This window comes from Sturnira hondurensis, unplaced genomic scaffold (genome assembly GCF_014824575.4).
Source record: "Sturnira hondurensis isolate 20B ecotype Veracruz unplaced genomic scaffold, ASM1482457v3 Scaffold0018097, whole genome shotgun sequence".
NCBI classification, from domain to species: Eukaryota; Metazoa; Chordata; class Mammalia; order Chiroptera; family Phyllostomidae; genus Sturnira; species Sturnira hondurensis.
In genome coordinates, this window is record NW_028090728.1 from 4407249 (window position 1) to 4421170 (window position 13922).

Sequence of the window (13922 nt, forward strand, 5' to 3'; positions counted from 1 at the left end):
CACAGGCTGAGCAGGGAACAGGGTCTGTGCCCCTAAACCCAGGCTCCTGCCAAGCATGCACACTTCCTCCAGGGCACCCTCCTGTCCCAGCTGGTAGCCCGGGCCACCAGCCCTGAGCTGCCTAGCCCCTAACCCCAACCCCATCCTGCAAAGGGATGCATCAGCCTTGGCAGCCTGCCTGCAACCACCTCTGTCAGGTGAAATGTGTCCCCTCCTTCTCCTCTTCCTCCCCCACTTTTCCCTTCCCCCTGGCCTGCCCTGAAGCCTAGAGTGCCCAGGCCGTCTGCCAGGGGTCTGAACCAGCAGGCCTCTCACATTCAGGACAGATATGTCCAGGGTGGGCAGAACCTCCCCGAACTACCCCCTGCCTAGTTTCATAGGCAGCCTGAGCGAGGTGTGAGCCTTGCCCAGGACTTCCATAGATGCCTGGGTCCCCAGAGTTCTGCCAGCTCATTCCAATGAGATGGGCACCCATGAGGACCAAGGTTGGGGTCAACACAGAGGAGGAGGTTCTGACAGCAGGGGGTACTCTGTAGTCAGCCTACCGCTGCTCCTCACCGGGTTCATGTGCAGCCTCTGTGCACAGGAGCTGGGGGCTGGCCTCCTGGAGAGCAAGTGGCCCCCTGGGCATTAGGCTGGGGTGGTCCCCTGCAGAGGTTCCTGGAGCCTCAGGGCCCATCAGCATCTTCTGGAGAGACCTGATTTCCTGGTCCTCTTGCTCCAGGGCAGCTGGGGGCGGGACAGCAGCACCTGTGGCAAAAGCAGGTCAGCGTGTAAGGGTGAGGCATGGCCTGGGCCTAGGGAGGGCCTCCAGGAAGCCCATCTCGGTCCTCAAAAGTGTCCAGGGGAGCTGACCGGGCTGCCCTTCCCACCATCTGCTCTACCTACCCACCACTACTCTCCCAGAAGGTGCAGGTGGTAGAGTCCTGACAGAGAAAGGGGCCTGGGAGTGGCCCCTCTCCCTGGTCTGGGAGAGGGTGCTCAGGGGAGTGAAGGCAGAGCCCTGGAGAAGGTCGCCTCCCAGGGCAGCTGGGCCTGGACACCCACCTTGTGCCCCGTCCATCCCTCAGTCTTTGCTCTCCCCATCCCTTCATTGCACACTAGTCTCCCCCTTGGCTCCCTCTGGACCCCAGGATACGGGAAGCCTGCAGCCTGGCACCAAGTCAGGGACCTGGGGGTCCACAGGGGTGGGTTCCCTTGCTGCCCTCCCATGGAAGCCCCATCATAGCTGTGGCGGGGATTCCACCTGAAGGCCTATCCGCCCTTCCCTCCAAGTGCACCCTGACTGGACCCAGGTCACCCCACGCTCATCCAGCCCCTGCCCTGGACTCCCTTCCCAAAGGAACTGCTGGACCCTCCTTGCCCTCAGCCCCAGGTGCAGTCCTTTCCTGCACCCAGAGGCCAGCCCTGGGTACATCACTGAGGCCTGACAAGTGTACCCAGTCATGCCCAATGCTCCATTCCCAGCAGGTCCCCAGCTTAGAGCCCTCCCCTGCCCCAAGACCCTCTCCCACATCAGGGCACCCACCCTGTCCTTTCTCATCCCAAGGAGGACCCCACACGCATCACACCCTCGCTGTATGTCCTGACAGCAGCCCCGCTGCACAAGGGCCAGGAAGGCCTGCTCACCGCAGCAGGCTGGGGGCCACCGCCACGGGCAGGCGTACCGTGTGTACTGGCAACCAGCCCCTCAGCCCAAGTGCTAGTAGGCTGGAATGATGAGCTGTCCTGCCCCCACCCACAGACCCAAGGGTGGCCAGGACCCACCCATGGCTGCCAGCAGAGGGTCCGGCCTAGAGGACCCCTCCTGCCCAAGTTGCCAGAGCCACTGGAAGAAGAAAGAAGGAGCAGAATATGGGGTGCAGGAGCCAGTTTATTATCATCATAGAATTAACAGGGGCTGCTTCCCACCTACAGACCCCAGCCCACTCTGCAGGGGAGGTCTGAGAGGTCTGCAGCACAGGCCCCAGCAGGCCTCAGCCGGCCTCCCTGGAGGCTGAGAAGTGTCCACGGGGAAGATGTGCCCTCAGAGAAGCCCCCACTGAGCACCTTGGCATGGGGCGGGACTGTGCTGCAGGAAACAAAGTGAGACACAGCCCGCAGCTGGTCTCCCTCTTGCTCCCACAGAACTGTGATAATCTGGCTTCCAGCTGTGCATAGTGTCCTCAGCTGGAAACCCCCTATGAGGTAGGAAGCACCTGGTGGGAGGATGGGCAGCTCAAGTCCCAAATTGCTGGAGAACAAGGGGAGGGTCAGAGCACATGTCCCGAGGTGCTGGCTTCAGGTCTCTCTCCTGAGCCCCAAACACAGGACAGCTATGAAGCAGGTGGGTGCAGGTCCGGGGACCGGCCCTAGGCCTCCAAGCCAGGCCTCTTCTTCTGCTGCCCCTGTGCAGCTGCAGCAGCCAGCAGCCCTACTGGCAGTTTCCTGGCTCCGAGAGGGTCCCTGTCTCAACCCCCCAGTTGCCTGTGCCCACGACCACAACCACGACCACAGCCTCAGCCCTGGGAGGGGCTGGGGCCCTCATCCCCATCCCGGCGAAGGTGCAGGGTGACTGTCTCACCCACTGTTGCAAAGCTGACCCTCTGGGTGGAAACCTCAGCTTTGAAGCTACTCTGGCCACTGTCCACAGAGCGATGGACCTGAGTGCGGAAGGACGGCATCCAGGGTGCGGAACCCTCAGCCCAGGTCTCCCGCACACAGGAGGCACTAAGATGGCCACAGACCTGAGGCCCTGATGGAGCCCCCTCCTGGGAGAAGTGGCTGAAAAAGCCAAGGGGGCTTTGGGGGCCCGGTGGGCGCCCCACATTGAGCAGGATGGGCTGCCCCACAATGGGCTCACAGATCTCTCTCTGGAGCACTGAGACCTCGCAGGGTGGGTCATCAGAAGCACTAGTCATGGGGCTGCTGCGGCCAAAGGTTTCCCCTTCTCGGGGCACGTAGTCCTCCAGGTCAGCCAGCGTCAGCATACGGCCATCGTGTGTGAGAATCTTGGGGTCATAACCTTGAAGGTCATGGGCTCTTAGGGGCTCCTCTGTGAGGCAGACACCTGCCCCATCCTGCACCTCCAGAGGGGCTTCCTCTCCAGCGGCCCCGGGAGGGGACAGGTCAGGGTTCTCCAGTTCAGCACCTACGCAGAAGACTCTGTCCTGGGGCAGGAGCCCCTGGTCCAGCAGCTTGTTGTTGGAGTTGTTTGTGTTGGGGTCTCCTCCTGGGGTCCCACCAGGTAGCGTGAAGAGAAACCCCGCCGAACTGCTGGGCACCTCTCTGGCTGGAGATGCACTTCTCGGGCCTGTTTTCTTCACCCGGACTTCAATGGTCTCCTCGACCTCCACCCATTTGGACATGGGCCCAGTGCCCTTGGGCAGGGCCAGCGTGTGGGCTCCAGGCTCCGTCACGTACAGCATGGGTACAGTGGGCCTCCAGTTCGGCTCCACCCCCGGCCTGCAGAGCTGGCCGGCCCCTGGTGAGTGCAGCAGCTCAGGGGTCGACAGACCTGGCCTGGAGGGACTGGCAGGGCGCCGGGAAGGCGAGAGGGAGGGAGACTTGCTGGGGGACTGGAGACGGCCACGGGGGCTCTTCACCACGGTGGTTATGGTCTCCTCTCTGCAGGGAGAGGGCCAAGGGGATGGCACAGAGACCGCGGCCTGGCTTGCCACCCATGCCACCACACATGCAAGGCCAGCACGAGAGATCAGGTTAGTGTACCAGCAAGCAAATGGTGAGACTGCACAAGCTCCTACATGGGCCCTTGAGCCCGGTCTCTAGCACTTCCAGCCAGAGAACAAAGAAACAAAGTCTCATCTGGTCAACCAGAGGCTCTGGTGTAAGGACTTCCAAACAGGAGCTGAGATGTTGCTGCATCACACTGGTGACCCCAAACTCCAGACCAAGTCCAGTCTGCAGTGTCCCTCTGGGCCAGTGCTCCCTCCCTGTTGATGGTGACCCCATTTGGGAGATGCCAGTCCTCCTCAAATTACTGATGGACAGGTGCTGCCCCACAGCCCTCCCAGTCATTCCACCAGTGTTTTGTGCTTTGCTTCATGGGAGGGGGGTTCTTCAGTAAGCTCTCAGAGGGCAGGGACAGACTGGGCAGTTGATGCCACAGGTGCTGGTGCAGGTGTGGATTGTCAGAGCCCTGGCATAGCCTGTGTTCCTGGCCTCTCGATCTGGGTTATGATGCTAGACAAGGACACCTGGCTCAGAGTGTGATTCTGCTGTCATAGGCTTTGTGACTTTGGACTAGGTTTCCCCCTTCTTGGGCCTTGTTTCCCAAAATAGGGGACGGCAGAGGAGAGGAGGCAGCACGGAAGGCCGGTTGCATGTAAGTGTACATGAGGTGCTGACTGGGGGCTCTGTGGCAGCACCGGGGGGTGGGTCTGACCTGATTCTACAGGCTAAAAAGGGCTCAAAACTTGCCCCGGACCAATAGTCAGGAGCCCACCTGCCAGCCAGTCAGGTCTTCCCCTGCCATCCAGTGTCACTGAGCTGGCTGGGTGCTAAGGATGCAGTGAGTAACAGGCAGGAAGCAGAGACAGGCTGAGTGGCGGAAAGCCTTCCTGGGCCCGGGGCCCTGTCTTTCCTCTCGGGCCCAGGCAGAAGGATTTGGCCCACAGGTAGGGATGACTCAGTGCCGTTGCCAGCTGCCTGCCACAACCAAGGTGCTGTCTCTCTCTCCAGCTTTGCTTTTGTCTGACTCAGGGCTGCATCCAGGAGCAGTGACACCTAGGCTGGGCCTGAGACGTGTGGCCCCTGCCCCTCCAGCCCTTACCTGACAAAGGGGAAATGCTATCCCCACTTAACTGATGGAAAACTGGGGTGTGTGGCTGTGATCTGCTCAGGGCCAAGGCCTGCTTCCAGCCTCACACCCAGGCCCAGTTGTGCAAATGTCAGGAGGAATTGGGCTGGGCCCCATCTTCTGGCCTCAGGCTGAGATAGGAGAGCAAGTCAGGTGCAACTGGGACACTGGGTCACTCCTCCGAATGCCACCCCCAGCCCTGGCCAGTGGCTCTGTCTATTGGAGTGTCATCCTACATACCATAATTTTGCAGGATTGATCCCTGGTCAGGGAACATACAGAAGGCAACTGATGGATGTTTCTCTCCCACATCAATGTCTGTCTGTCTTCTGTCTGTCTCTTTCTCGCCCCTCCCCTCTCTAAAATTCCCCAGTAAAGACTTTTTTTAAAGCGCCCCCGCCTTCTACTGGGCTCACTGCTGCCCCCATGAGGGCATGTGGGCCTCTTGCTGTGAGGCCACTAGCACAGCATGGAGGTACCCGGTAGCAGCGCCAAGCCAGTTTTCTTCTGGCGCTCTTGGCCCCCCACTGTCCCTCCTGGTGCTGTGTGCCCCTGGCGGGGGGGTGCAAGGCCAGGCAGTTGCCCTTCTCCTCTTCTCAAGCTGAAGGGCCACACTCCTTGCAGGGCATGGGTGGCAACTTCCAGGAGCCTGGAACACAATGGACTTGAGGGCCAGGAGCCACCTCATCCAGCCTCCCACTGGCACGGTTCATCTCTGATGCTTCCCCCGGGGCCGTTTGGCCTCATCTCTGCTGCTCCATTTGTCTCCATTGAATGTAAACAAGAACAACGCTGCCCTCCAGGATGAGATGGAGTTGACCTGGGTCAGGTTGTGGAGTGCCAGCCACGGGGCAGGTGCTCATTGCTGCCCTAGGCAGCCCTGTGCTGTGGGGGCGGCCTGCTTCGTGGGGAGAGGAAGCAGGTCAAGAAAGGATCAACCCAGGGTCTCATCAAACATCTGAGTATGGGATTTTCCAGAGATGTGACCAATGGTCGTTCCCTTAAGAGGGCTAGGCGGTTACCCACCCTGGAGTTGTCATTGCCTGGCCTTCGGAAACAACAGTCACTCTTGCCTCCCAGCTTTGGCAAGCTCTCCTACCACCTCCACCTGCACACATCTCCTACCGGAAAGCCTCTCAGGATATCCAGGCCAAAACTAACCCTGCTTCTGTGGGTTCAGCTAGCTCTGGACCTCCTGTGCTATTCATGTGAACAGCCATGTGGCTTTTCCCTCAGCCCTAAAGGCACTGAAGGATGAGGAAGGGCAGTGGGTGTGGTGCCAGGAAAATGGGTTCTTAGCTTTTACTCATGAGCCCCTGTAACCAACACTTCTCTCTCCCCTGAGCCTCAGTTTCACCATCTTTCCAATGTGAGGGTTGGACCTGGAGACCTCTAAGGGCCCTAGAGCTGTGCTGTCTACTATGATTACACTATTTTAATTAAAGCCAAACTAGTGAAAACTAGACAAAATTCAGTCCTTCAGTTGCACTAGACACTATTAAATGCTCAATAGTTGCAGGTGGCCAGCGGCTGCTGCGGGAGGCCATGTAAATGTGCACTATTTCCATTGTCACGGGAAGTTCTGTTGGCCAGTGATGCCCTAGGTTCCAGGGCACTGAAGGGCAGAAACATACCACTAGCACCCTGGGACACAGCTGTCGGTCCCAAGTCCACCCCAACTGGTGTGACCCTGGGTCCAAGCCCTGGGTGAGACACTGAAGTATGTGGCGGTGGTCTGCCCTCGGAGGCAGGGCAGCCACGGTGAGGGCTCCAAGGCCCTGGAAGAGAGAGCTCAGCAGCAGGAAGGGGGCCACGATCCCAGGGGAAGGGCAGCTTCCTGGGACTGCCTGCAAGGTGCTGCCCTCTGTGTGACAAGCAAAGGGCGGCAGTCAGGCAAGCAGGCAGCCAGACCAGACAGGCAAGGTCCAGGTGGGTTAGTGGGCATGCAGGGGCACTGCAGTCAGAGGGAATGTTAGGAACACGCCTGCACTTACATGATGACGGTTTTCTTGGGGACTTTAGTCTCCTGCTCAGTGACTACAAAGAAAACAGTCAGGATAGCGAGGGTTACAGATCAGCCAGCGCTTTGGGCTGAGCTCTCTGAGTGGCAGGGCAGCGTAGTAAGCCTCTCAGCTTTGGAGCCGGGGCTCCCAGCCCTGCCTGGTGGTGTGTGGCTGGGACAGCTGCCTCCGCTTAGAGCCCCAGCTCCCTTGCCTCTGAAATGGTGACCATGTGTGCCTCGAGTAGCATGACAATGTGTGCCACAGAAGGGCAGCACCCCTGTCCCTCTTGAGGGTATTGCGGGGGCTTCAGGGACAGCCTAGGCTGCCCACCTAGAAAAATCCCAGCTTCTCCTTCAGCCATGTGCCAAGAGAGCCCTGGGAATCTGTCAGGCCCAAAGTCTGACTTTTCTGACATAGGAGTTGAGGGCTAGAGTGGGAGAAGGAATAGCCTGTGGCTGCACAGTGAGCAAGCAGCCAAACTAGCACCAGGATGGCTGATGCAAAAAAGCAAAAAACATCCTAGAGATCAAAGGTGTCTCTAGGAGAGAATGACTGAAGTCCTGAAGGAGGCACATCTGAGCTGCATGGCAGGAGACCACAGAGTCCCTTGGGAGCAGCCTGCAGGCTCCTGTCGGGGTCCTGAACTCCCAGGGAGAGGGCCTGCGGTCCCCATCCTGAGAGGGAGACAGGACCAGGCAGCAGGTGCCCAACCACCTAAGTCTTTCTCTGCAGCTTCTGGGCAGGGTTGGGCCTGGCACACAGATGTCCTACCCGATCTTGCCCACCTGGACAGCAACCATTCCACAGCTACCAGCACCCTCACATCTCAACATCCCTTGTCACCGTCCTGAAGAGAGATTGAAGGGAAAGCTCAAAGTGCAGGCAGCAGGGCCCAAGGCACGGGGCCTCCGGCCCTGGGCGTATAGGTTTTCTGCTGTGCTGCCGTGCCGCATGGAGTAAGATGCGCCTTAGGCGACTGAGAGCGTCTGAGCTTATCTCCCATTAGGCGTGTGCGAATTGGATATGCTACTTGTGTCTGTGTGTGCCACGCTGCGACACACATTTGGGAGCCACGCTTACTGCACATGTGCACACATGTGTGCATGTCTGCCTGCATGTGTATGCGCATGGAGGTGTGTGTCTGTGTGTGTAAGCTGCTTCCTGGAGAGAGCGCAGCCCACTGGGAGAGAGTGGGATCAGCCAAAACACCACGTGTGTGGTCTTAGTGGGGCCCAGAGAGAGCCAGACCCTGTGCACAGAGCAGCAGACATGCAGCACCTTGTCTGTCACCCTTCTTGGCTGGGGCCTGTCCTGCTGCTCTGAGGAGTGGTGGCCTGGCACCCTGCACTTTGTTCCTGACCTCACTGCCACCTGACAGGCCCCGGGCCCCGTGAGTGCTGGCAATCACAGGGAGGGCGCAGCCTTGCGAAGCAGGGCTTCCAGCCCAGTGCAGTTTCACAAGCGAGGGGGCAGTGCCCGCTCCACAGGGCCAGCTGGCTGCGGGGCCACCAGGTTAACGATGAAGCAGCAGGACAAGGTTAGGAAGCAGGAGGTGGGAGGCTCCAATACCAGGAGTACACTTGGGTCCACGAGGACAGCCATCTCCCCGAGTGAGGCACAGCCCCATTTCCTGCACACGGTCATGGAATGTGGATGAAAAGATCCATCGTGACAGCAAAGTGAATGGCTCTGTCAGATGCACTTATCATGTGTAGACAGGGCCTGCCATGGCCATGGCCCCTGCTTAGCACATCCCCATGAGATACCACCCAGCAAGACGCAGAAGTGCCGTAGACATCCCAGGGACTCCTGGCAGGACCTAGCTCAGCCAGTGCAGGCTGCCCTCCGGGGCACGAGAAACAGGACCCCTGCCCACAGGGGAGGGCAGGGTCCCTGCAAGGCCAATCTCTGAGCACTAGGTGGCCTGAATCTGTGAGGATCCAGATGGACAGTGGGCCCCAGATGTTGGGCCCTGGGAGGCACTGGATCCAGTGGCCCAAAGATCACAGAAGCCAACTTTCAGAACTTGGAAGGACACATATTTCAACTCATCTTGCTATGAAAGCTGCAGCTGCACCAGGTGTTGTCCCGGCCTGTTTTGCATGTCTCCAGGGATGGGAGGCTCACCACCTTACCAGACAGTCCCTCCAGGTGATGCAGCTCAGACTGGGAAAAATTCTCCCTGGGTTGACAGCCTGCTCCGCGAGCCCCATAAAGCTGCTCTCTCAGTCTGAGCAGGCCCAGGACAGGTGCCAGCTACCTTCCTCTCCATCCTGGCCATCCCCTGCCAGACCCAGCTGGGACCTTGGAGCCACTGTGCATGTGAGTGGAAGCATCTTCTTGCCTTTCCCCTCCTGCCCAGTAGCACACCTTTCCCAGACGAGGCCCATTCTGCAGCTTGGCCCACCCCTCGCTCTCCAAGGACCCCAGGGGCAGCACCAGGACCCCAGAAGGAGCCAGGGGCTGTGTTCGACATGGACAACTGACCTGGTGTGGAGGGACCAGGCTCCGACACCTGCTGCCTCTCCCGGGAGCCAAGCTGGAACCAAGCAGCCTACACTCTGCACTTGGTAGGGGCCCCCTCTTAGGTGGAGCTGTCCCATCTACCACCCCTTCTGCCCCTCCCATGAGGACTCGCTCACCTCTGCCTGGCAGACTGCTCAGGCCCGGGTCTGGCCTTGGGGATGGTGAGCAGGTCCTGAGTCTCCAACCACAGGGCTACCCCTCCAGCCTTGCCTGTGTTCTGGGTTTACGGACCACCACCAACTGCCCCACACACCTGCTATTCCAGTCTGGGGCCTTGCAGCTCCTCCATAGCCCCGGTACCTCTTCTCCAGGGAGCACACCCTCATCGGAAGGACTTACGATCTCACCCCACCAGACCCAGGTGTACAGAGAATCCAGCCAGGCTTAGGCTGAGGCTGAGATCCCCAGTGGCTGCACCTACCTTCCATCATGGCAGTGGTGTGCTCCCGGCGGTGGCGCTGTTCCTCGGCCTGTAGTGTGGAGCTCTGCAGGCCCAGCTCCAGGCCACCCCGTGTCGAGCCCAGCCGGTTCACCAGCTGTGGGATGGACAGCAGAAGCCATTGAGGGCCCACAGCTTCCCAAGGAGCCGTGTGCAGCTCTCTGGGGATGTAAGGACTGGCTAGAGCGTGGGGACACCCGCTCCTGTGTGTCAGAGTCCTAAAGCCTGACCACAGAGTCCTAGAGTTGCTACCATGTCCCCACAGGGACCCAGTACTGCCCAAGATCCCATCATGGTGGAGGACACTCTCTGTCCCCACTGTTCCAAATGGCAGCTTTGTGGGCCCTGAACATGGGAACTGGATCGAATCTTACTTAGAGTTAGCTTGAGCAGATTTAAGTTTAAGTCACCACGTGTGGCCAAGAGTAACTGAATTGTACAGGGCCCAAGCTGACAGACAACTTGTGTGCTCGGGACCTGACGTGGAGGCCAGACCCATCCCCGTCTACCCCAGGCTGCCAGCAGCACCATCTGAGGAGGATGGAGCCCCGCGGAGCCAGGCCGCACACTGTACCACACAACCGAGGACACACCCTACCCAGGCCCCTTATGGAGTCCTGCTTGCGCCTCACGATTGGTCAGTGACGGCAGGTCTGGGTCATCATATGGTGGGTGACAGTGAACACAGGGTTCTCTGTGTCATCATAGGTGGTGTGTGGCAGTGAACCTGGTGTTCCCTTTGTTATGGATGGTGAGTGACAGTGAGTCTGGTGTCCCCTCTCTCATCATGTGTCCTGGCTGATGATGACAAGCCCCCAACCACGTTCTGGCACCCTTCCTCACCTCGCACTCGTAGTAGCCCACGTCTTCCTTGCTGGCCTCCCGGATCTCCAGCTTGAGCAGGCCACTGCGTGGCTCACTCAGGGTCCGGTACTTTCCGCCAGTGGACAGCAGGGCCCCATCCTTGTACCACCTGAAGCCAGCCCTGGTGGTCAGTTGGGGCCTCTTCCAAGTCCCCTGTGCTCATGACTCTCCCTCACCCATCCCTCTGGTCCGGGTGCCCTTATAGGGCCCACCCTCTTGAATGCCACCTGCCATTTGCAGCTGGCAGGGTCTTCCTTGCTGCTGCTCGGGCTGTGTCAGAACGTACTGGTCCCAAGGCCCCCAGGTGTTATCCAAAAGGCCGAGCTTCTGTCTCACCCACCCAGACCTTGTGTCCATGCTGCCCACCCTTGATTTTCAGACAGAAGGGCAGGCCCACCCCCTCATCACGCCAGCCCACCTGATCTGAGGGTGTGGAACACCTTCGATGGTGCAGGTGACCTGGGCGTCCTCTCCTTCCACAAAAGGTACCGCCCGAAACTTGTTCACAAACCGTGGAGGAACTGAGGGGCCACAGGGCATGGGGCACAAAGGGAGACAGAGAGAGATGGAGAAAGACACAGAGACAGAGATAGGGACAGAGGGAGACATACACAGAGAGAATGAGAGACACAGAAAGATGGAGGGAGGAAGAGAGAGAGAGGGAAACAAGAGAGAGATAGCATAAGGTGTAGGACCCCGCCTGATGGTGAGCCCCCAGACCTGGGTCAGAGAACCACAGCACCCACCAGTTCCTTCTGAATGCCTGCACCCCTTGGGGCTGCTGCAGTGGGTATTGCCCAGGTGCCCTATACCCAGCCTCCCTCCCAGGCTTACCCTGTACCAGGATCTTGCCCAGGGTGCTGGCTGTGCCAGCAGTGCTGGCTGCAAAGCACATGTACTGGCCAGAGTCAGCCCCGGTCAGGTTGTCCAGGATGAGGGTGCATGAGCCATCTGGGTCTTCAATGAGAATGTGGTGAGGGTCCACCTCCACTGGCTTCCCATCTGGAAAGGAGGGAGGGCTGTCACAGAGGGGCCCCATGGGGATGATTGGCTGGGCTTGCCTGGGGGGTCACAGTCACAGGTGGTGATGGGGAGTGCAGAGCAGCCCTGGAGCACAAGGGCCAGACGAGGCTTCCTGCTGAGGGTCCTGCTGGCCAAGCTGAAGAGCCCCGAACACTCCCCAGACCTCTGTGTGCACAGTGCAGCCTCTGGAGGGCAGGCTCTCCCCTGAAGGCAACAGATGTCTTATCCCACTAAGCAGACCCTGAGCCTCCTTGCCAATGAAGTGTGACTTCCAGACAACTCGGAGGCGCTGATGGCTCCCCCCACCCCGCAGACACACTCGGACACCCCCATCTCCTTAATCACCCTGTCCAAACACCCACCCAACCTAATGTCTGTGCTCGTAATGTGCTTCTTTCCTGGGTAAGGAATGAATAGATAGGAACTTTTCACTCTGAGGAACTCTTTCCTCCGTAAATACATATAATTCCATAAACAAACACTTTACAATAGCTCTGCATGTGTGGTTTAAATTACAGTAGCTCAGAACCAGCATCTTCACCTTTAATTCACAGGGAACCTCAAAAATTACCTTAACATATACAAAAAAAAAGGCTCCAGCCACATCCTGCTTCTCCGAAGTGCTATACTACGTTCCAGGAAAGTTGTTCTCACCCTCTCCCCGTTTCCAGTGCCGCCTCCTCATTGTCTTCCAAAACACCTCCCCTCAGCTTCCATCCCCCACAGAACGCCTCTTGGTTAAGAGTCCGTTCTCAGTCCTCACCCTGTTGTCAGAGAAGAGCTCTCCATGCCTCGCCTGCATTCCCACGCTGCCCACCCAGCTCCCAGGTGCTTGTGCAAGGAGACCCCTGCAGCATCCAGAGCAGCAGGAAGGGAGCCCTCGCCTTCCTTACAGCCCACAAAGTATATCTCTCTCTGGAGAATGAATGGGCAGGTGTGTCAGCAGCTCCGTAAAAGCTCAGCCCCTCCTCAAACGCAGGGTCTCTCCTGCAGTGCAGTCCATTGTGTGCAACTAACATCTGGCCCTGGATGTGGAGATCGGAGCAACTGACCAAAAACACTGAGCTTTTCTGTGACCAGCAGTTTCTGTCTCTGACCTGCAACTTGTGTCTGAGTCTGGCTGGCAGATGCTTTGTGGCTTGATACTCAGTTTGGTGACCAGAAAGGGACACTGTCAGAGACATCATTCCAGAAGAGAAAGAAGGTAGCCAGTTAATAGGACCTGAGGGAGATCCATGGGACTTGGTGGTGGACATGCCGAACCAACTGTGTGGTCAGCTGGGCAGGAAGCCCACCCTGCTTACTGCCTGTGAATGGAGAGGCACTGGGTGGGTGGCCACAGCTTGCACACCCAGAAGTGGGTTCAGAGACAGCCTCCTCCTGGTCGGTGCCTCGGTTGACACACTTTTCCCTTGGTGCTGTTGGTTCAGCTGCAGGTCGCCCCTCCTCCCAACAATGTGGACAGAGCTTGATCTTACTAAGGCTAATGGGCTACCCCGACTCCTGGCCCCCACCCCTGGGAGCTCCATGCTCTGCTCATGGAGTAATTTGTCCTTGAATTGTCTGTCTCTTAACCAGCTCTTATGTCAGATCCTCTTGGCACCTGGCAGTCTCCCTCCCCTTAGATTAAACACTTCTTACCCAATCATCCATCCACTGGCCATAAAGCAGTCGGGAGGTGGGGAGTGGACACCTGACCACCTTGTCTTTCTGTATGCAAGTCTGCTGTTAAACTCCTTAACTGACAGGCTAGAAGGGTCCGCCTTGTTCACTGGTCTTCAGCATTTGAGGAGAGCTTTGCATATACAGTCCTCTTCCAAAACATCAACAGACAGCACAACATATGTTGGGCCATCATCGACCCCAGTGAGTGGAGGGCAGGAGCAAGTGAGAACTCTGGGCATGAGGATAGGCACCAGGCATACATGTGGGGAGGGTTTCTTCTGAGGTGCCAGTGAAGAACCAGGTGTGGGCAGCAAGCCCTGGCATGAGACACCTCTCTACACAAAGCACCATGGGAGACACTGATGGCTGGCACGCACTTGCGGAGCCTGGAGGGCCTCTACTGTAGAACACTGGTGACAGCAGGAGGCGGTGGCCTACAGGGTATGTGTTCTAACTGGTGTGCCTGCCTCCTCAGACATATTGTTCAGCCCTCGAGGAGAAAGGTTTGAAACGTCCTGTTAAGCGGACACCCCCATAAAAAAGGCCAGTGCCATGCAAGTTAGACCCCAACGGACCAAGGGGCATGGAGTCCAGACAGTGATGG

At 58.4% G+C, this 13922-nt stretch overlaps 1 protein-coding gene across 1 annotated transcript in view; it reads right to left on the reverse strand.

Moving 5' to 3' along the window:
- Positions 1 to 13922, reverse strand: part of OBSCN (obscurin, cytoskeletal calmodulin and titin-interacting RhoGEF) — a gene marked incomplete at its 5' end in the record, with an annotated part of 76373 nt that overhangs the window by 12299 nt on the left and 50152 nt on the right. Inside the window, 5 exons of the mRNA XM_037068826.1 lie at positions 559 to 750; positions 9749 to 9863; positions 10610 to 10739; positions 11049 to 11151; positions 11465 to 11632. Of these exons, the coding sequence (XP_036924721.1) occupies positions 559 to 750; positions 9749 to 9863; positions 10610 to 10739; positions 11049 to 11151; positions 11465 to 11632 (708 nt within the window). The remainder of the gene's footprint in view (positions 1 to 558; positions 751 to 9748; positions 9864 to 10609; positions 10740 to 11048; positions 11152 to 11464; positions 11633 to 13922) is intronic.